The sequence below is a fragment of the Mastomys coucha genome, unplaced genomic scaffold, assembly GCF_008632895.1.
Source record: "Mastomys coucha isolate ucsf_1 unplaced genomic scaffold, UCSF_Mcou_1 pScaffold23, whole genome shotgun sequence".
Classification (NCBI taxonomy): domain Eukaryota; kingdom Metazoa; phylum Chordata; class Mammalia; order Rodentia; family Muridae; genus Mastomys; species Mastomys coucha.
This window is the reverse complement of record NW_022196906.1, coordinates 98,888,040-98,908,328: the sequence shown is the minus strand read 5'-3', so window position 1 is coordinate 98,908,328 and position 20,289 is coordinate 98,888,040. Positions and strand designations below refer to the sequence as shown.

At 44.1% G+C, this 20,289-nt stretch overlaps 1 protein-coding gene across 5 annotated transcripts in view; it reads left to right on the top strand.

The window, feature by feature from the left end:
• Nek11 (NIMA related kinase 11) overlaps nucleotides 1–20,289 on the top strand; it is a 238,726-nt gene that overhangs the window by 176,479 nt on the left and 41,958 nt on the right. For all 5 annotated transcript variants that reach the window (XR_004111384.1, XM_031343621.1, XM_031343620.1 and 2 more), the window contains one exon: nucleotides 11,588–11,684. Coding sequence is in view for 4 of the 5 variants with exons in the window: in XM_031343621.1 (XP_031199481.1) it covers nucleotides 11,588–11,684 (97 nt within the window). In the remaining variant the exon portion in view is untranslated. The remainder of the gene's footprint in view (nucleotides 1–11,587; nucleotides 11,685–20,289) is intronic.

Here is a 20,289-nt window from a genome sequence, read left to right as displayed (position 1 = left end):
AAAAAAAAAAAAAGAAAAACAAACAAACAAAATATACTTGTATAAATGTGGTATAGAAAAAAAGAGAGCAAACAAAGGTAAAGATGTTGAATGTAGTTGATTGGGGGAGTGGAACTCACAGGTCAGAGAGGAAACCACTTTGCTTTCCTTCAAATTGTTAATTTTGACTTTTAAAAGTACTATGTACATGAATTTGTGAGTTGACCTTTACAATATTTAATTAAGTATATGGATGTTTGACCTTCCTGTCCTATATGTGTGCCTAGTGCCCAGGGAAGCTAGAAGAGGGTGTTAGGTCACCTGGATCTAGAGTTGGGGATGCTGTGAGCAGCCATGTTTGCTGGGGTTCAAACTCTGGTCCTCAGCAGGAGCAGCCAGAACTCTAACCACTGAGCCATCTCTCTAGCCTCATGTCACTTTTTAAGTGGACATCAGAACAAACATGTGCATGCAGGTCTCCCTGTGATATGCTGACTGCATTTCACACTCATAAGTGAAATTGCTGCATTATAGCCATTTTTAGTTTTTTGAGGTACTTCCATACTGTCCCTTCTAATACTACAGTAATTTACATAAATATGCACTGTTGGACCAGGAAAGGCAGTCAGTTCTGGTTGAGTGAGACTTACTCCAGAGACCCCACTCGCTACAGAATAGAAAATTCTACAAGGGACAGAACAGTGAGCTCCCCCACCCCCAGACATTAGGCCCCTGACACCGTGAGCCCTCACTTAACTCCATTATCCTGTGGCTATCAATCATGTAGACAATGCCCCAAGTTCCTAGTATTCTGGCTGGACTCCACCTCCACAGTCACCTGATTACAGCCAGGTATGACCTTCCCCACAGTTACCTGGCAATAGCGAAGTAGCCCAGCCCACTATAAAAGGGGCTGCGTGGTCCCTCCTCTCTCTCTTTAGCTCTTGCTCTCTTTCTTGTCTCTTACTCCCACCTCTTGCTCCCTCTCTCCCTTTCCCTTTTCTCTACGTGGCCATGGCCAGCCTCTGCTTCTTTACTCTTCTCTCCCTCTCTGCCTTTCTACAATAAAGCTTTAAAACCATGGACTGCCTCCTTTCATCAGGACCACCGTGCTGGAGCAATGGAGCAGGTTTCCCTCTAATGAGCCGTTTGTCTAACCTCACGCAGAGAAGCCTTCCTGTGCTGTAGCCATGGCCACCAGCGAAACCAAGCAGTCTGCCAAGCCAGCCACCTGAGCTAGCCAGACTCTCTCATCCCAGTGGTAAACTTCCAGAGCTCTCTCCCTACCCTCCCCCTTTCGGCCCCCAAGCTAGAGTCTGCCTGAGGGTCTCTTCTCAGCTCTTCTGTGACATACAGCCATCTGGGACTTCTAAGAGAAAGAACCTGTAGTCTCTGGCTTCCATGAGGCCCAGGGACCCCAAAACCCTCTGCAGTACCCAGCTGTCTGTGGTACATGAGAGTCGGAGCTGAGACTGCACCCCCCACCCCCAGCAGGGTTCTGCAGCCTGTGAGGCCTGACACCCATCCTGTGGCATTCTGTGGGGGTCCCACAGCAGTCTCCTTGTGCTCTGGCAGGACTTGGGTCTCTCCCACCCCTTTATCTCCCTATGTCCTGTGCTCCACAATACACAATTAAAATTATTGTCATCATCATCAAAGCATTGTAAAGTAGATACCAATTCTATTTCCTCTAGTGAACCTACTCCTAAGCCTGGAATAAGACATTTGCACAGCTTGACTACTAAGATTATAGTAAACTTAAATGTTGTTGTTTGTTTGTTTGTTTGAGACAGGGTCACTCTATGTAGCAAGCTGGAACTTGCTATGTAGATCAGGCAAGCCTCAAACTCACAATGATTGTCTAAACATCTTTTCAAAGCTACATTGTCAAAAATAAAAAAAGAAAATATTACATAGACTATGAAGTTCTAATAGCCTGTTTCCAATTTTTCTAATTGCCAAACTGAACAAGTTCATCAAAGTTGGGTGTTCTTGCGTTAGAGTGCCCTGGCATCTGCACAGAGTAATTACAGTGCATTGCAGAGTTGGCCACAAAGAAATTGCGGAACTGTTTGCCGCCCAAAGCTACTTCTCATCACTGGCAACTTCCTTGTGTGGTTATCCTTGTGTGTGTTAGCTTATAGTGTGTGTAGTTGTAATGTATATATTAGCTTATGGTGTGTTTAGGTGTTAACTTATGGTGTGTGCATTTGTCCATATTATGTTAGTGTGGTGGTTTGAGTATGCTTGGATCAGGGAGTTGCACTATTAGGAAGTGTGGCCTTGTTGGAAGAAGTGTGTCACTGTGGGTGTGGGCTCTAAGAGTCTTGTTCTAGCTGCCAGGAACTGTCTTCTCCTGTTTGCCTTCAAAATAAGCTGTAGAACTCTCAGCTCCTCCTGTACCTTGCCTGCCTAGGCATTGCCATGCTTCCACCTTGATGATAATGGTCTGAACCTCTGAGGCTGTAAGCCAGCCCCAATTAAATCTTGTTCTTAAGAATTGCCTTGGTCATGGTGTCTGTTCACAGCAGTAAAACCCTGAGAGAGTTAGCTTATAGTGTTTGTGTCTACTGCTGTGATAAAACACTGAGCAGCGACAGCCCAGGGAGGAAAGGGGTTCCATGTCCTGATCACAGTCTACACTGAGGGAAGCCAGGCAGGCACTCAGGCAAGAACAGGTAGGAAGCATGGAGAAAAGCTCCGTGAGTGACAGAGGAGACAAGGTTGGCCAAGCAGCCTTTGTTAGGCTCCTTTGGTTCTCGACAGAATCACCAAGCCTGTAATTATGATGGGAAATGTCTAGGTCGATAATTGTTACTCTTTTTAAAAAACCTATTTATTGCTACTGTGTGTGTGTGTGTGTGTGTGTGTGTGTGTGTGCGCGCGCGTGCGCATAGTGGGCATGAGGACAATTTTCTCTTTGCACCTTTAAGTGGGTTCTAGGAATCAGACTTAAATCTCCAGGCTAGTGAGGCAGGTCAGTGCCTTCATCCTTGAACCATCTTACTGGCTTAAATTCTTTTTATTTCCCTAAAGAAATAATGTCTTCTTTCCCCAAGTTACAGTTAGGGATAATATGAAGCCAAAATGTCAAAAATTTGCCTCTAGTAAAGACTTTTGTTATTGCCAAGAGAGAACTTAAGAATTGCAGAACCTCTGTGCTAGATGATGCTCGGCAGCTCCTTCTGTGCTGCAGACTGTAGAGGGAGCAGGTGCTTTGCACAGTAATAGTCAATTGATTGACACACAGTGAAGTGAGTGTCCCTGGTGAGTTCTCCTTCACCTAGAGGACCACAGCAGTGGCAGGGCCACACACAGCACAGAGTGCCTGCCAGCAGAACCCGAGCTCTGGCCTCCCGGGTCGGCCCAGATAGGTGATCAGCTGAGAATGGATTTCCACATCACCCAGCTTAGGGGGAGGAGGAGGAGTGCAGATTGTGATTCACTGATCCAGTAATGCTTCTGGGTCATCCGCCTATGGCCGTTACTCCGGGACCCTCATGAGTCAGCAGGTTAACCTGGCTGTCTGAGCTTCAGAGGCTGCTGGCTCTCAAGAGAGAATAGTAAGCTCTTCTTTCTAGTAGCAATGAGATACCCATTGCTTTTTTTCTTGAGACTATTTGTGGTTCAGTCAGCAAAATAAATTTATCCAGCTATTAAAAAGTACTATGTATTAGAGTCTTGTAGAGGAACAGACTAAATAGTAAATTCATTCCTACATACATACATACATACATACATACATACATACACACACACACACACACACACACACAGAGAAACACTACATACATACATGGATTTATTGAATTAGTTTACATTATTGGAGGCTGAATATTTCAACAATGGCTATCTGCAGAGAACCCGATAGTTTCTCAGTCCAAGAAACCAGAAGGTTGTGGGACAATGAATGTAGCCCTGGTCTTAAGCTGAAGGCCTGCAGTTACCCCAGAGAGTTGTTGGTGTGAATCTGTATGGAAAGGCTGAAGGGGCTGGAGCTTCCACATGTGATGACAGCAGCCATAGACACTCTTGCTCAGGAGGAGTGGAGCTTGCGTGCTCCAGTGCCTGGGAACCCAGGTTTCCAATCTGTTGGACGATGCTGCTCACATTCAGGGAAGGATTTCCCTTTTCCCTGCATCCCCTTGTTCTCTCGCATATAGATCATTTCTGGGAATTCCAAGCAACACCTACAAGTGTGCTTACAGATTGTCTTAGCTTCTCTCAATTCAGTCATATCGACTATTGAGATTAACCATTACAGTGTTAGATTATTTAGTGTGAAAAGTTAGAAATGTGCATAAAACCCCACTCAACTAAAAATCACTTAATTTTTAAGCATGTTTGGACTATTTGTTGGCACAGAACCATTCCAGGGTATATCAGGTATGCCTGATGTCCATGTTTTCAGGGAGCTTCCAGATGGGTAGATATGTCGGTGCATCCAGACAGGCTGCCATGTACTCATAGTGAGAGGGTGGTGGGATGTACCCATGTGCTTCTCACACTGCTGAAGGTGTCAGACCCTTTACATAGGCATCCCATCCCCTCCCCTCAAGAGGCTCTGGCTCAGCGGGAGCCCAGGAGACTACATTACTAAGTAATCTTGTGATTCTACTCCAGGAACTACACTTTGGGAACCACCAGAATTCAAAACCAGCCACAGACATGCTGTCATTGCTATTAAGACCTTCAAACATGCTTATATTGGATACATTTTGATGAATTGAACAAAGTTTTAATTAAAGTGCCACACATTCAAATTTTGATATTTACAACCTAGAAAGATATTTTTCTTTTCACATATGCATTATACTAAATTGAAGGAATTAAATACTTTAACCCAGAAACCTCTGCTTAGGAATTTATCTCAAGAGTTATGTGTAAAAATAAACACATACCAGTACATTGTCCAGCACAGAGTAGTGGAAGACTGGGTTCAATAAATGCTTATCAATAGTGGCCAATCAAAAGTTCTATGCAGAATGATGCCGTAGCTGCATTTTCATCTGCAAGAAAGGTGCAAGATAAAAACAATGAGGTATGCAAAGCTGCATCTGATACAGGTGCACATGCTCACCATAAAAATACTCGTGTTAATTTTTTTCTCTGAAGCTCTCACTTCCTCTGTGTCTTCTAACTTGTCTTCAGTGAACATGAAGGACTTGAGTGTTTCTTTTCAGCTGACAGAGAGGGAGATGATGCCATGGTTTTTGTATTAGTCAGTCTTCCATCTAACACAAACTTAATGCTCCCAAAAACCAGGGTTTGCCTCCAAGGCTAAGTGTCTCCACATTGGCAGAGTAGCATACGAAGCCCTCGCACACTGGCTGTTGTCTGGTGGAGAGGTCACAGTTACTCTTCCTCTCATTTTCCCCTGAGTGGTACCCACATTTGCTTATAGAACATTCATCCAAAACCAGATATTTTCCCTTCTCTCTCTCTCTCTCTCTCTCTCTCTCTCTCTCTCTCTCTCTCTCTCTCTCTCTCTCTCTTTTGATACAGGCTGTTCATAGAAGTCACTTCCAGTATATTCAAAGGGAAATGAAAATTTCCAGAGCCCTAATCTAGTCCTGTAATCTTCTATAAGGTTCAGTTGAAAGTTTGGCTAGACTGTTTACCCACTTTCTGCCTTCTGGTACTTCCCATCGCCCCTCTGAGACGAGAGAGGAGTTTCCTCTTCCAGGCTGACCTACTTTCTCTCCAACAACTGGATGTTGCTGTAGACACTGGGGTGCTATTTGTCTTTGAGACGATCTTGGTTGCAGGTGCCCTAGGGATGAGGGAGGCAGTGTAAATTTCTCTTTGGCCTTTACCAACAATAATGTACACACATGTGTGCACAGAGAGAGGCCTTTGTTTAATTTTTATCACAATGCTAATAGCTTTATTTGCATAGATGAAGAAACCGAGTCACAGAGTCAGGAGCCCACTCACACACTCAGCCATTGTATCCCAGGTGCTGCTAGTAGAAGGCATTGGAGGTTGTTGTCACCTGGGTCATCTTTTCCCCTTCTCTGCTGTTGGCTGTCTGTCCCCAGACTCCTAATGTGGCTAATATGGCCTGGCTTTGACAAAGTTACAGCACCAGAGCTGCCCCTGACTTCCTTAGGTGATGGCTTCTATACTGTGTCAATCCATGTCATCTCTGAGAGGGCTGGAATGGGTACAGGGCAGTAGGCATGGACCCACCATCCTTTTCACTCTTGCTTTTCCCACGTATTCTTGAAGTCCCGAGACAGCCATCTCCATTTCCCAAGCCTGCTTCACCCAATGTGCATTGTTTAGAGACCTGGCTTCTCCAGGAAGGAGCCTTTGACACAAGGCGGACTGGACTGGATACTTATGTGTAAATGTCCTTGATCCTTGGGGCCACAAGAGCAAGGGACACAGGATGAGGCAGAGGGGAAGCTAAGCAGTCCTGCATCCCTGACAAGCCATAGTCAAACTCAGGGAGCACTCTGGAACCCCACTTGTCCTCAGAGACCTCAGAGTCAGCTCTCTGCTTCTACCATGACCTGCCATTAAACATGGGCCACCTGGGAGGTCACAGCATGCATGAAGCACCTTTATTCTGTTCTAGAAGGGACCACTATTGGGGCTGTCTACAGCTGAGGGAGCAAATCCATCCCTACTTGAAGGTGGATCTGAATGATGCATTCCCTCCTTAGGGTAACATAGCAAAGATAAGCAGCAACCTACTTTTCCAATTTTAGGCGATTCTATTGCCACCCTAAATTCACCATCAGCACAGGAAAAGCTCAAGGAAAAAAACTACTCCCAAAGGTTGAGTTAGCTAAGCCTCAGTGAAGGGGAAACAGCTTCTATGCGGCCCCCTGCTGATACATGAGCCTTCTTGAAATAAGCTCTTGGCTTGTGACCTGACCAAGAGCAAAGATGAGGTATCTAATGAATTGTCTCCCCTACACTTCAGCCTTCAGAGGAGGGTCCTTGTCCCATGGTCTGATTTTGCTTAAATCGGCACATCACGTATATGGTGCAAAGAAGTTCTCTTTTGAGACATCAGACAGTTGTGGCCCTGGATCTGACTCTTGCACTTCTGACTCTGCGACTTCGGTCAAGTCTCACAGTTTCTCCTTACCTCGGTCTTCCCATTGGGGAAATGAAGAGTTTGTCTTGAGGCATTCTACCGCCACCACAAGCACAGCCATGATGATTCTCCCACCTCTGGGGTCAAGGGTCAGCAAACTGTGGCCAGCAGGCCAAACCGAGCTCACTGCCTGTTCTTGTAAATAAAATTTCCCTAGAACATAACCATGTTCAATCTTGGACTTGTACCTAGGGCTGTATTCATGCGAGGACAGGAGAATTGGATAAATATGACAGAGATAGTGTGGCCTGCAAATTCTGAAATGGTGATTTCCTGTCTCTCTTCAGAAAAAGAAAAAAAAAAGTCTATGACTATTTCATCATTTCCCATTCCAAAGAGAAAAAGAAATAAGGGCCGCCAGGAGGGCATGCTTTTACAATCATCGGACGGAGCTGACGCCTGTCAAGCAACTGCTAATTTCCGGATATGCCTTGGGAACTTAAGAGAGAGCGGAGAGGGTTCAGGGAGGTTCTGTGTAAGTGTTCTAAGAGACCGGAACACCAAAGCCACTGTCTGCAAGGACTCCTGAATGCGCACTGTCCCTGAGACCTCCTCCACAATACCGCGCCTGCAGTGCCTGCATCAGCTCTCTGCTGCCCTCATGGCGGGAAGTTTAGTGGGGGAGGGGACTTCCAAGCACAGGCTCCCGTTTTGGGCCCTAGATCCCAAATGAGTAAAGGGAAATCTCAGAAGGAGGACGGGAGAATCTCTCTTCTGGTAAAGTGGCACCACCATCAAGCAGTCACCTCTACATGGAAGACAGCCTGGTGGCGCGCGTGCGTGCGTGCGTGCGTGCGTGCGTGCGTGCATGTGTGTGATTCCAGGGTGGGAGGAATCCTGATAATCTTGTTAGGAGCAGAGCTTTGTAAGCACAGCCTCTGCAGGGTCACGCCTCGCCCTATCTTTGTGTTTACAGCTAACTGTCAAAACATCTCCAGGGGGTGTGTCAGGTGTCATAAGCCTCAACATTTTGTATTTAGCAGCAGAGCAAGGAGACTTCATGATGCTTTTGCCTGCAATCAGGTAATGCTCTGGACACTGGTTAGCTCCGGCCATTTGTCCCTATGCACCTGGTTCCAGCTATAGCTCATTATCTGCCTTAGCATTGGGTAGTCCCTGCCGTAATAAACTCTGTGTGTGTCCAGTTCACAGACCTGAGGGAAGGCGCTCAGCTAGTGAAGCCACTTAACTAGGAAATTAAGAAGCTGAGTATGGGGAAGGTAGCCTGAGGCTGTAGCCAGTGAGTGGAGCTGGAGCAGCAGCCGCAGTCCCTGTGTGTGGATGGCTTTGCCAGAACCTCCATTATGCTGTTCCAAATCCCCACTGCCTTAGAGCATTATATGTATAGTATACAAACCTTGTACCTCAGGTAAATGATGGAGGCAAAACCAAAACAAAGGTCAGTCTGAAGGAAGGAGGAGAGACGGGCTAGAGCTATCCTGAGAGGTTCTTGACATTGCAACTGCATCTGATACTTGTACTTGTGCAGGCCTTCACACAAACTATTTTCTATATGCATGAAACTGCTCTTGAAATCTGTCAGGAGAAAATTAATTAAACAACATAGAAATTAGTTTCTTCCATGTTTTAAAACCTTTAAGAAAGAATTTCAACATTAGGGGTCCTGTGTGTGTGTGTGTGTGTGTGTGTGTGTGTGTGCAGCTACATGAGACCCCAGTTTTACGTGAGAGCCACACATTTAGAGTTAGTGACATTTTCTCTTGGGATGTGTGTTTTGTGTGTGAAGTGATGGGACTGTGAAACATGCCAGAGTCTTAAAAGTCCTACTTAGATGCTATCGCTCCTCTTTTCACCTTTCTAGGAAGATAGGCCTGCCACCACCCACTCCCTGGACCCAGCGCTGCAGTCACTGTCACCATCTTCAGAGGGCTTGGGTGTGGGTAGGGCAAAGTCAGGGGCCAGAGGAACTTCCAGACCTCTTTGAATGTCACTAATTCCTGAGGAAAGGGGACATTAACTATTTAGTTCAAAAGAGTAAAATTTAATAGGAAAAATAGTAAGTCGGGTACCACGATCAGTTCAGAGAGTGTTGGAGTTTGCTTTCTGGATGAGTCTTGTGTTGCCAGTCATCCTGGACTTATGCCATGTAGCTTGGTCTGAGAACCTTGCTATTCACTGGACTCTTGTGACCAATAGATACTTACTAGAAATATGAAACCCCTCACTCCTTCCAGACCTACCTCATAAATCTGTATTCTAAATAGGAGCACTGAGGCAAGTTACATCAAATTAGCATTTGGGATTCAGTGACTACTTAGAAGATTGCTAGATTATTTCTTCGATGATTGTTAAATGTGTCATCTTTCTGTTTGACATAAAACCACCACTGTTTCTGTCAGAGAGCCGGGACAGAGAGGCTGAAAGGCTGCCCCGTGAGAAGCATGGAGAAGGATTTACTTTCGGAGCTCAAGCTTTGCCAACACTGCAGCCTGAAGTCTTTTTCCCCCTTCTCTACCTCTGGACTTGAGAGCTAACATCTTTCCCAGCAATGCTGAGAGTGGTCAGCTTGAAATAACCCATAGCACTCCTGGAAATTGCTTTGACCTTTAGCTACATAAGTCTTCAGGACTTGCCAGCCCTTTCCCAGAGAGGGGAAAGCAGCTTACCTCTCAGTCTTGGCAGAACTGATTTTTTAATCTCACCTGGAACATACTTGTGATGCGTTTGGTGACTTTTCAGGTTCGGGCAAGACATACACTTTTGTGAAGTGAACCCCACCCGCAAGCCTCCGTCTTTCTTATTGCAAGCTTTGCCTAGGGACAATGTCTGTCCTGTCCAAGGCTAGCGGGAAGATGAGAGCTGACAGGAAGCTTCCTATGCTCAGGCATAGGAAGAAGAGAGGGGCAACAATCAGTTGGCATCATTTGTGTCTATAACATGAAGCCACAAGGTCAGGTATCAGGGGGACAGATAGGCCATTCCATTAATTCACATGTGTCCCCTTCAAAACTTCATGCCTGGAGATCCAATAATCCTGTATCCAGGGATCTACCCTGAGGAAAGAGCAGGGCCTCAAAAAGTTATGCAAAATAAATGTCATCTCAACAAAAATCTATAAAAACAAGAAGTTCAGAGGAGAGCCCATGCCCTCAGGGTCTCTCAAATGGAAGATATATATGGAAAGGAACTAGAATTTGCATTTAATATTTTTTTTACATTTTAAAATTTGAAGGAAAATAGTTTTGCTTCTATATAAAGCAGCAATTGGTCCTTGCTTCCTTAAGTGGCCCCCAAACCAGTCCTATTTACGTGACTCTCTGAGGAAAGAGCAGGAATTTCCCAGCTTGGGTCTTTACATGGATGTAACTGATAACTGAGTATGTGCACACGGAGCTCTATCAGTGGGTAAGCAGCATCATGGACATCTTCCCGAGGAAATAGAGCTTCTCCCCAGCTCCATGAAGGGAAAGCAGCAGGGCTGAATGTGGATCTCACTGCATGGATGCACAGGGATGAATGTGGAACCCCACTGTATGGATGCACAGAGATGAATGTGGAACCCCACTGCATGGATGCACAGAGATGAATGAGGATCTCACCGCATGGATGCACAGAGCCCTCCCTAGTGACCCTGGTTCAGCTTCTAAACATTTATTTATTTATTTACTTGTCTGTGTCTGAGTGTTTTGCCTACATGGATGTCTGCCCCACCACTTTCTTGCCTGCATGCCCACAGAAGCCAGAAAATAGTGTTTGACTCCCTGAAACTGGACTTATACACAGTTGTGAGTCGCCATGTGGGTGCTGGGAATTGAGCATATTCCTCTGTAGGAGCAGCCAGTGGTCTTAACCACAAAGCCATCAGTCTAGTTCCTGGGTTCAGTTTCTTAATGGGAAGTCATACTGTTCTAGGGTATCCCAATTCTAAAGTGTTCTGTAAGGGCCTCTGGGGTCTCTCAGGAAGAAGTGTCCCAGCGGAGTCCATACTAGCTCGCCTTTCCTCAAGAGCTCATTGCCTTTGTGCCAGATCTGACCTTCTCTTCCATGCTGCAGGACGAACCCATCAGCACTCAGCTTTTCTTTACAAAGAGCTAAGAGCCAAGTGTGGAGCTGAGATGCAGTGAGAGGCGCGCTTCTCAGCAGACATCCCTATTAGTTAAAGGAATATCACACCTATCAAGAGAAACTGGCCCAGAGCGCCCTAGAATTTTGGCTCTATAGATGGATACAATTTTTTAATGTAAAAACTCATCTTTAAAATACCAAGACTGGTGTTAAACAGTCTTTTCTTAGAGAGGTTTCATTGTTGAAATTGTTGTGCATCTCAAAACCATAAAAAAAAAAAAACCTCATGTCATTTGGAATAAATCTTGTTAATGTGCATGTGATAATTGAATTCATCTCTAATTAATGTAGCATTACCTGTGGCAAGGCTATATTAGTTTTTCTTCTCTGATTGCCCTTCAATGTCACCTTGGGTGTATAGGAATGCTGATGAAGTCAATAAGGGATATGCATTGATTTTTTTTTTTTCAGACACAAAGACCATTACCAATGCAGTGGCAGATATGTCTCCTGGACCAATGGTTTTCAACAGTGCAGTGGCTAGGACCAAGATGAAGCGCATGAAGGAGTAAGTAGCATGCTGCCTGCTTCCAAAGCAGCCATTTGATCTGATCGCGTGATCTTGTCTTAGTCGCCGTTGGTGTTGTAACTAAATGCCAATAATCGGGTGATTTATAAACAGTAAAAAGCTATTTCTCCTAACTGTGGGGATTGGGAAGGCAAAGATCACAGTGCCAGAACTTCCTTGTCTGGAGGTAACTGGATAGCTCGGCTTCCAAGATGGTACCTTGTCACTTCATTCTCTCACGGTGATTGGCGGAAAGGCAGAGGCACGATGCGGAACACCATTTATATAGATCTTAATCGCACTTACCAGGAGGAGCCCCTAAGGCGCTATCCCCTCCAGCTGTGGCACTGTGGAAGTAGACGTGTTAAGTGCTTGCTTGCAAAGCAGGGAGCAACAGGCCTATGACAGACTTTCCCAAAAGAAGGAATGCCAAAGAACACAGGGTAACTTGCCCCAAGTCATACCCAAGAAGACCAAAAAGTAAAGTGTGTGTGTGTGTGTGTGTGTGTGTGTGTGTGTGTGCATGTATGTGTGTATGTGTGTATGTATTTGTGTATGTATGTGTGCATGTATGTATGTGTGTATTATGTATGTGTGTATGTATGTATTTGTGTGTGTACATGTATGTATGTATATGTGTATGTATGTGTGTATATGTATGTGTGTATGTATGTATGTATGTGTATGTATGTATGTATGTGTGTATGTATGTATGTGTGTATGTATGTATGCACGTACGCATGTTCGCATGTATGATGTGTGTGCATATTCCCCAGCCCCATCTACTATGTCTTTTAAGGTAGGCCTCTCACTGGCCTGCAGCTCACTGTTTGGGTGAAGCTGCTTAGACAGTGAGTCCCAGAATCCCCCTGTCTCCACCTCCCCAGTGCTGGGTTTTCAGGTCCACTGTAGTGGTGAGTAATATTCAGTTTTGTTGTATGCAAACAAACCTCACCAAGCGCTTGTTTGAATATACAATTGGTATTCTCTCCCAAACATGCTTTTCTGTTGTTTACATGATCATGCTGAGAAATGTCATTTTAATCTCACTTTTCTCTTCTCACACTTTCCTATAAGCAATGCTGAGGAAGCATGCCTCCTCTGCACACTTTGCCTAGAGATTTCTTCTTCCAAATATGCTTGTTCATCACCAGCGAGACTTCTTCCTTCTAATGAACTTGAACATGGGCAGGATTCAGCCAAGTGCTTTGCCACTTTATGGTGAGGATAGCTTTTCCTCCAGTTCCTCTAACAGCTTCCTTCTGGGTTGGCATCAGAGCAGCTCTCACGGTTCACCTCTCACTCACTTGGTATTGTTGTTCATGCTGCTCTCTCCAGCTCTCCTTGTCCTTAATCAGAATAGCCTCTACCTGTTGTGCCATCCCAAAGCCACATCCACATGTTTACATGTTTGCTATGTGACACTTTGAGGAAACAAATTTTATCTTAGACCTTTGTGTGTATGTGTGTTTCTAAAAAAAAAAAAAAAAAGTACCTGAAACAGAGTAATTTGTAAACAGATCACTTTATTATGAAGGGTAGAAATCTGAGAGACTAGCGTGCTTAGTGTCTGCTGAGGGGTCAGCTTTGGCTTCCCAGACAGCACCTCAAGTGCAGTGTACTCATGTGGCAGAAGGGACAGAATGGGGAAAAGGGGAGAGGGGTCCTAGCCAGTTCCCTCCAACCATTTTATCAACTTGACAAACCTCTTCATGACAGTTGAAGTTCTATAACCTGATAGGACCCCAAACAGCCCCAATTCTTCAAATGGTGGCACTGGAGATAGTTTTTACTCTATAGTTAGAGAAGGGGGTACACAAGGCTCAAGCAGATGATATTTCAGTGGCCTCCACAGCAAAAGTATATGCAGTCCTAGACAGGGTCAAGGTTGCTGACCAGGATAGGCCTGGGTCTCCATCCTAAGTGCCTGGGACAGATTCTGTGGCAAGGAAGGAAGGCGTCCCTCCTGGCCTTGCCACTCCCATACATTCATGTCTGTGGGTCAGAGTCCATGGAATATGTAGAGAATGATTTTAGGCTTTGTGCACCTACAGTTTCTGTTAAATTACTCAACTCTGGTGTTATAGCACAAAAGCAACCATGAGCAGTGTGTTAATAATCATACATGGCCATAACTCCAAACAGCATCATTTTGAAGCTGAAATGTTAATTTTGTATGATTTTCAGGCCTCTCAGAGATTGTTCTTTTCTTTGTTTTCTTTCCTTCCTTCTTTCTTTCTTTCTTTCTTTCTTTCTTTCTTTCTTTCTTTCTTTCTTTCTTTCTTTCTTTCTTTCAGTGGTACTGTTGATTGAATCCAGGGCCTGAGCATGTTAGAGCAAGAGCTCTGCCACTGAGTTTATTTTTTTCCACACTAAATTATAAAGACAATTCCTAACTTAGAGGATGCACAAATGTGAGAGGGTATAGATGCTGTCTGTGGACTGTGTTTTGCTGGTCCATACTATTGATACTCCAACTCAGATGTTTCCCTGTCACTTAAATGAATAGTTAGAGAAGGTGAGGGAAAATCGTGTCCCAGTTGGATTGCTTATGAATTGCCCTTGCAATATACTATATCATTCAGGCCATTGTTTGAAAGAAATACATCACTGAAAAGTATTACCAAACAGAACGCTGTGAGCATGCCTACATGCTCATTGTGAGTTCTGCTTATGCCAGGAAACTCACAGGGTAACACAGTTACCATGACAACAAGTGAGTCTCAGGAACTGAAAGTGAGGGACTTGGGGCTTATTTTCACATCTCTTCCTACCTCTATCTCTCCTGATGAAGAAATAACAAAAAGATTAATAATCTCTCAGTTGGTGATCTTTAAAGAAAGAACAGTGGCTGACTTATTTTACTCCTGAACATTAGTGTGGCTATGAGGTTTTTCATTTCCATTTAAGATTTCATTACTTTTACAATATGCACAACATCCCATTACCTAGAACAATATAAAATGCTTCAAATAATCAAAATCAAAGAGGCTTTGCCAAATTGAACCGACCAAAGTATATTCCAGTTATTTTATTACTGGTAAGTTATTTTCTTCTTTAGTTTTTTTCTTTGTCTGTTTACAGTATATTTTCATTATATAGAGTTCTTTTCTCTTCACACAGGTTGTCATCTTCTTCTTCTTCTTCTTCTTCTTCTTCTTCTTCTTCTTCTTCTTCTTCTTCTTCTTCTTCTTCTTCTTTTTCTTCTCCTTCTTCTTCTCCTTTTCCCTCTCTCTCTTACACACACACAGACACACGCACACACAGAACATAAAAATAAGTCAAAAGGAACAAAAATACCAAAATAAAATCAAAAGTAGACACACACACACACACACACACACACACACACACACACACACACACGGCATGGGGCCTGTCCTGGAATCCACTGGGGAAAACTGATCTCCCCTTTCCCAGCAGGTACTGATTGCCAACAGCTTCTTGGTTAAAGGTGGGACTTTGTGTCCACTTTGCCTTCTCTGTGCTGGGACCTTGTCTTCTGTATCTCTTGACTAAATATGACCAAGTTTGTGGCTTTTTAATGTGAACCAGCCCACTTCAGTTTTCTCGCACTTGGATGGGGCAGATCTTTTGGGGTAAGAAAAAAAATATGGTCCCCTTATAATCCAGGTCAAAAAGCCCTATACCATTCTAGAAAAAAAGGAAGAGGAAGGAAGGGAGGGAGGGAGGGAGGGAGGAAGGAAGGAAGGAAGGAAGGAAGGAAGGAAGGAAGAAGAGAAACAGACAAACAGAGTTGAGGCTGCAGCTGTGCATCTTCGGTGAATGCTGTTCAGCCAGATTCTCAGACTCAGGACCCAGTGAGAGAAGGGGAGTCCTGCTGTCTGTCACTGCACAGTGATGCACACGCTCATTGTGCAGGCGTCAATCATGAGAACTCAGAAAAGAGCAAGGAATGTCACCTGCCCCAAGAGAAAACATAGTGTTTATAAAGTTCCGGGCTGCAAGTGAAAGACTGAATAGCAACACGGCGGTCATGTGACACAAGGTGATGGGTAAGAGCCATCCCTCAGTGGCCAAGATCAGGTGCAAAGCATGGGCAGAAAGGAAGGTGAGGAGGCTGCTGAGAGAAGTGGAAATGCGCCCTGGCTTTCACAGAGGAGTGGGATTTGGAGAGGTAAAGCGAACTGAGCCAATGCAATCAAGTTCTTGGCTTCACTAAACTAGGAAGTCTCCCAAGACCTTTGCTCAGTGGATTGCTTTCTTCACTTTTGTTGTTGTTGAGACAGGATCTCACTTCATACCCTAGGTTGGCCTGAGACTCACTATCCCTTGCTCCATCTCCTTGGTGATGAGATTATAGACATGGACCACCGTACTATTTCTAAGAGCCAACTTCCTGCACAGAGGCAGCATTATGTCTGCAGCTGAGCCCTTGGGGACTCGGGGTGGAGCTCAATGTGCAGAAGGCTTTGGAGGGCATGCGCTTGAGACTGGCACGTGTTCCTTAAAAGAAGAAGGAAGTAGGCTGTCTGTGGAGAAATATATGCATATGTGTATGTGTATATTGTGTGTATGAGTGTGTGTGTATAATGTGTGTGTGTGTGTGTATGTGTGCACATGTGCATATAAAAATTTTCTGTGAGCACAGGTGTACAGGTACCACCTTTTGTCTGTGGAGAGAGGACAACTTTCAGAATTCAGTCCTTGTCTTCCACATTGTTGAGGTAGGGTTTTTTTGTTTGTTTGTTTCTTCCAAGCTTTGTACTCAAGCTTTGTCCTGCTAGATTCCAGATGATTCTCCTATCTCTGCTTCCTATCTCTTTGTAGGGGTGCTGGGGTCACAGATATGCCATCACACCCGGCTTTATTCCTGGTTCTGGGGGGGGTGTCAAACTCAGGCCACCAGGCTGCACCACGAGTGCTTTTACCCACTGAGCCATTGTCATCCCAGCTCATGGCTTACTTGATCTGGACCCAGGCCAGGATCACACATGGCATTCAGCTGTCATGACTGACATTTATGACAGAGCTGTTCTTCAGTCATTCTTTGTCCTCATGACCCTATTTTGAAAATATATAGCAGTTTTGTAAGATGTCCCTCATTTTTCTTGTGGTTCCTTATTATTTGAACCAGGCTAGACATTTTGGCAGCACTCTATGTGCTCAATTCTGTGTGCCCATGCGAAATGTAGGCTTTTTAATTCTGTAAAGTTGAAGACTGTATAAAAAACATCCAGTATAAATCATCCCTTCACTAGACTCATTAACCTCAGTGATCATCAACTCATGGCTAATTTTGTTTTTTCTGCATTTCATCAATTCTTCCTTGTTGCCTTAAAGGTTTATTGTAACTTCTATTTATTTATTATAATTTTTATCCATTAACATTTTTAGTAAATTTATACAAACTTACACTATCCTCAACATTTTCTCTTTCATGCCCATTAAACACCTCCAGTTCTAGATGTTCAAAACTCGGCTGACTTTCCCTGCCACTGTCCTAGGCAAGATGGAGGCTCACACCTAGACAGCATGCTTCCCACTTGGTCATCAGTGCCTCCGAAAGGCCTGTGGTAATGTCATCATCTCCTATTGTGAGAATACAAAGTTCTCTGAGGGAAGCTGAGGGGCAGAATACACAGAGTGACACTGTCAACCTTTAACTTTTCTCAGAACCGGGATCCTGGGGCTGAGTGAGTCGCACAGTGTTCGCACAAGAGTCTGCGCTAGCACAGTAGTCTACGGACGGTGAGGGGACCTGTGGGTTGGATTGCTAGTCCTGCTTACCTCTTGTCCTCGTTAACTTTGTTGTCTGTTTGAGTCACAGTTGAGGATGTCTGGACCAGATTAGCCTGCAGGACTTTACCTTGATTGTTTTTTGATGTAGAAAGAAGTGCCCATCCCACTATGGGTGGCACCATTCCAAGGGCAGGTAGTCCTGGAGTGTCTAAGAAAGTCAGCTAAGCATGAATGGAGTGTGGGAGCAAAGCAGCAAGCATTGTCCATGTCTTCTATTTCAAGTTCATACTTGAGTTCCTATCCTGATTTTCTCCATAATAGACTATGACTTCATTTAAGCCAAATAAACCCTTTACTCTCCTAAGTTGCCTTAGGTCAGAGTGTTGAATCACAGCAGTGAAAATCAAACTATAACAGCAATGACTAGCCCATGTCCTTGGTAGTTACACAACTTCTTTGTGATTCAGGCTTCCCATCTGCCAAGGACTATTTCTCCATAGACTTGTCTTTAAGGTACCTCGAAATAGGATGAAAATGCATTAAACATCATTTATTGCCATATTCAGCTTAGCTCCTGGGATGGACCTGACTGGAACCTCAAGGGAATGAAGAAAAGACAGACACACAGACACACAGACACACAGACACACACACAGAAATGATGGGATCTGGTTGTCCCGGTGCTCTGATGGAGAAACTGCAGTGCCTTGGGTGCCCAGCATGTTTATAGTCTAGTTTTGATCAGAGAGGCAGATTATTGCATACAGCTGAAGAAGAAGGTGTGAATTTACACTCAGATTTAAAAAAACAAAGAAGTAGTACTTATGGTATACAGCTAGATCAAGAAGATGGATTTAGCTAGCGTAGGTAGAAGCAGTTGCAGTAGAGAGCAGTCTTCAGGCCACAGATATCCTAGAGGAGAAAGCTGTAATGGACATTTCCCAGACACACTATAGACACCCATCCTGGCTCTCTAAGGAAGGCTTTGCTATCTCATGATCCTTACCCTGAGAGTACAGCTTTGCCATTCATCCACCGGTCTGAGGATAGGGTCCTTGGCATGGCTGTGCCCTATCAACAGCACACGTTCTCGGGACATTATTCACCCTGGCTTCCTCCGCTCCCATGGTTTATGGCGTTTCACAAACACTTAATAACTGTTGACAACTTATAATGAACTCCTGATACATGTGCATTTGCTTCCTATTGGAAACCCTCAAGCTAAGTATGTGAAGTGCAGTCAGGGTTTAGTCTGCTGAGAGATGTTCTTAACCTGAGGGTATTTGTTGATGAAGAAGCTATTTGTAAAGGCACATATAGCTTTGTTATTTTTAGCTTTAAAAGGCATCAATTCTAGTTTTGTTTTATATATATATATATAAAATCAGGAAGCCATTGACTATATAACCATTTTTCATCCTCCAGCACGTCACTTCTGCCTGGCTGACCACTTCTTACTCCTGTAGGAGAGACCACTCCAAAATGCGTGTTCTGTGTTGGGGATAGGCAGTACTTAAATCTCCATATTTGTTAACTAGCACCCACAAAGACATTGGAATGTTGGAAGAATAACAAGAAATCAGTATGGATGTCATTTTGCTGAACAAGCATATCCAAAGAGACTGCTACTTATAGATGGATGCATGTATCCATGGATGGTTAGATGGATGGGTGGGTGGGATCCTCTGTGGTTTCAGGAGCCTCCTAAAACCTTTATACTAGAGGCAGGCTTCTAAATGTTTTTCATCACCATAAGCTAGTTGCAGTCCTTGCCTGGGTCTAGGCTACGTTTGGATGTGAGAAAGTGTACACTGTGGATTGACAACTGGTCAGTGATCAACTCTAAGGAGAGTGGCATACTGTCACCAATAGAAGGCTCCTTTGACTCACACAGGCTAAAGCAAGAAGATGGGGCTCATTCCACCTGAGCAGACAGTTCTCATAGACTTAGCTTTCTGAGAATATAGTGGTCTCATTAGTGTCTTAGATCTTATAACAGCATCAGCATCAGCATCACCTGGCAGCTTGTGACAAATTCAGGCCATCTGGCCTTGCCACTCCTGAATCAGAACTTGCCTTGTATCAAACTGGAGAATCCTACCACATCAAAGTTGGAGAAGCATTGACCTGAGACCTTCGCCCTGAGGCGGCATCTCCTGCCAATGACAAGTCATAATAAAAGTCAAATGACACATAAAATATGTTCACAGTAATATGTTTGCTACAGTACTCAAAATTTAGGGCTTGTTTTGCATTTATTATAATAAGGAAAATGTTTAATTGATATACAGCGAAACCTACCGCCCCTATAACATATGGTTCTGAGGTTTGGCAATAGCATCACTTTTATTTATATGAAGTCTGGAATCTCATTGGCATTCACACTTCTAAACACATACTTTCATCAGTTTTGACACCACAATCAAGATAAAGGAACAGTTCATCTTCTCCTAAATTCTCTAATGGCGCCTCCATGAGGTTACATCCTTCCATCATACCTTGTCCCTGGCAGCCCCCATCTGTCTACTGTGTCTGCATTTCCTTTTCTAAAATGTCACATAGCTAGAGTCACCACTACACTATAGACTGTGAGTGTGACTAGGATTGGGGATGTGGACCTAGTTGAAGAATTTGGCTGTGTTAGACCCTGTGTTTCTAAATTCCTTTATCTCTGCTCTTTGAGTAATCACGAGGATGGCATTTGTGACTAAAGTGTCTAGTCCTGAGAGTGTTCTGTTGAAGGGATTGCCGCCTAGAGAATCCTGAGGCTAAACTTCTGGTTTTACCGCTAGATATTTGTCAGGTTCTTTTTTCTTTTTTCTTTTTTTTTTTTAATTAGATATTTTCTTTATTTACATGTAAACTTCTCCATTCCCAGTTTCCCCTCCAAAAAACAAAGAAA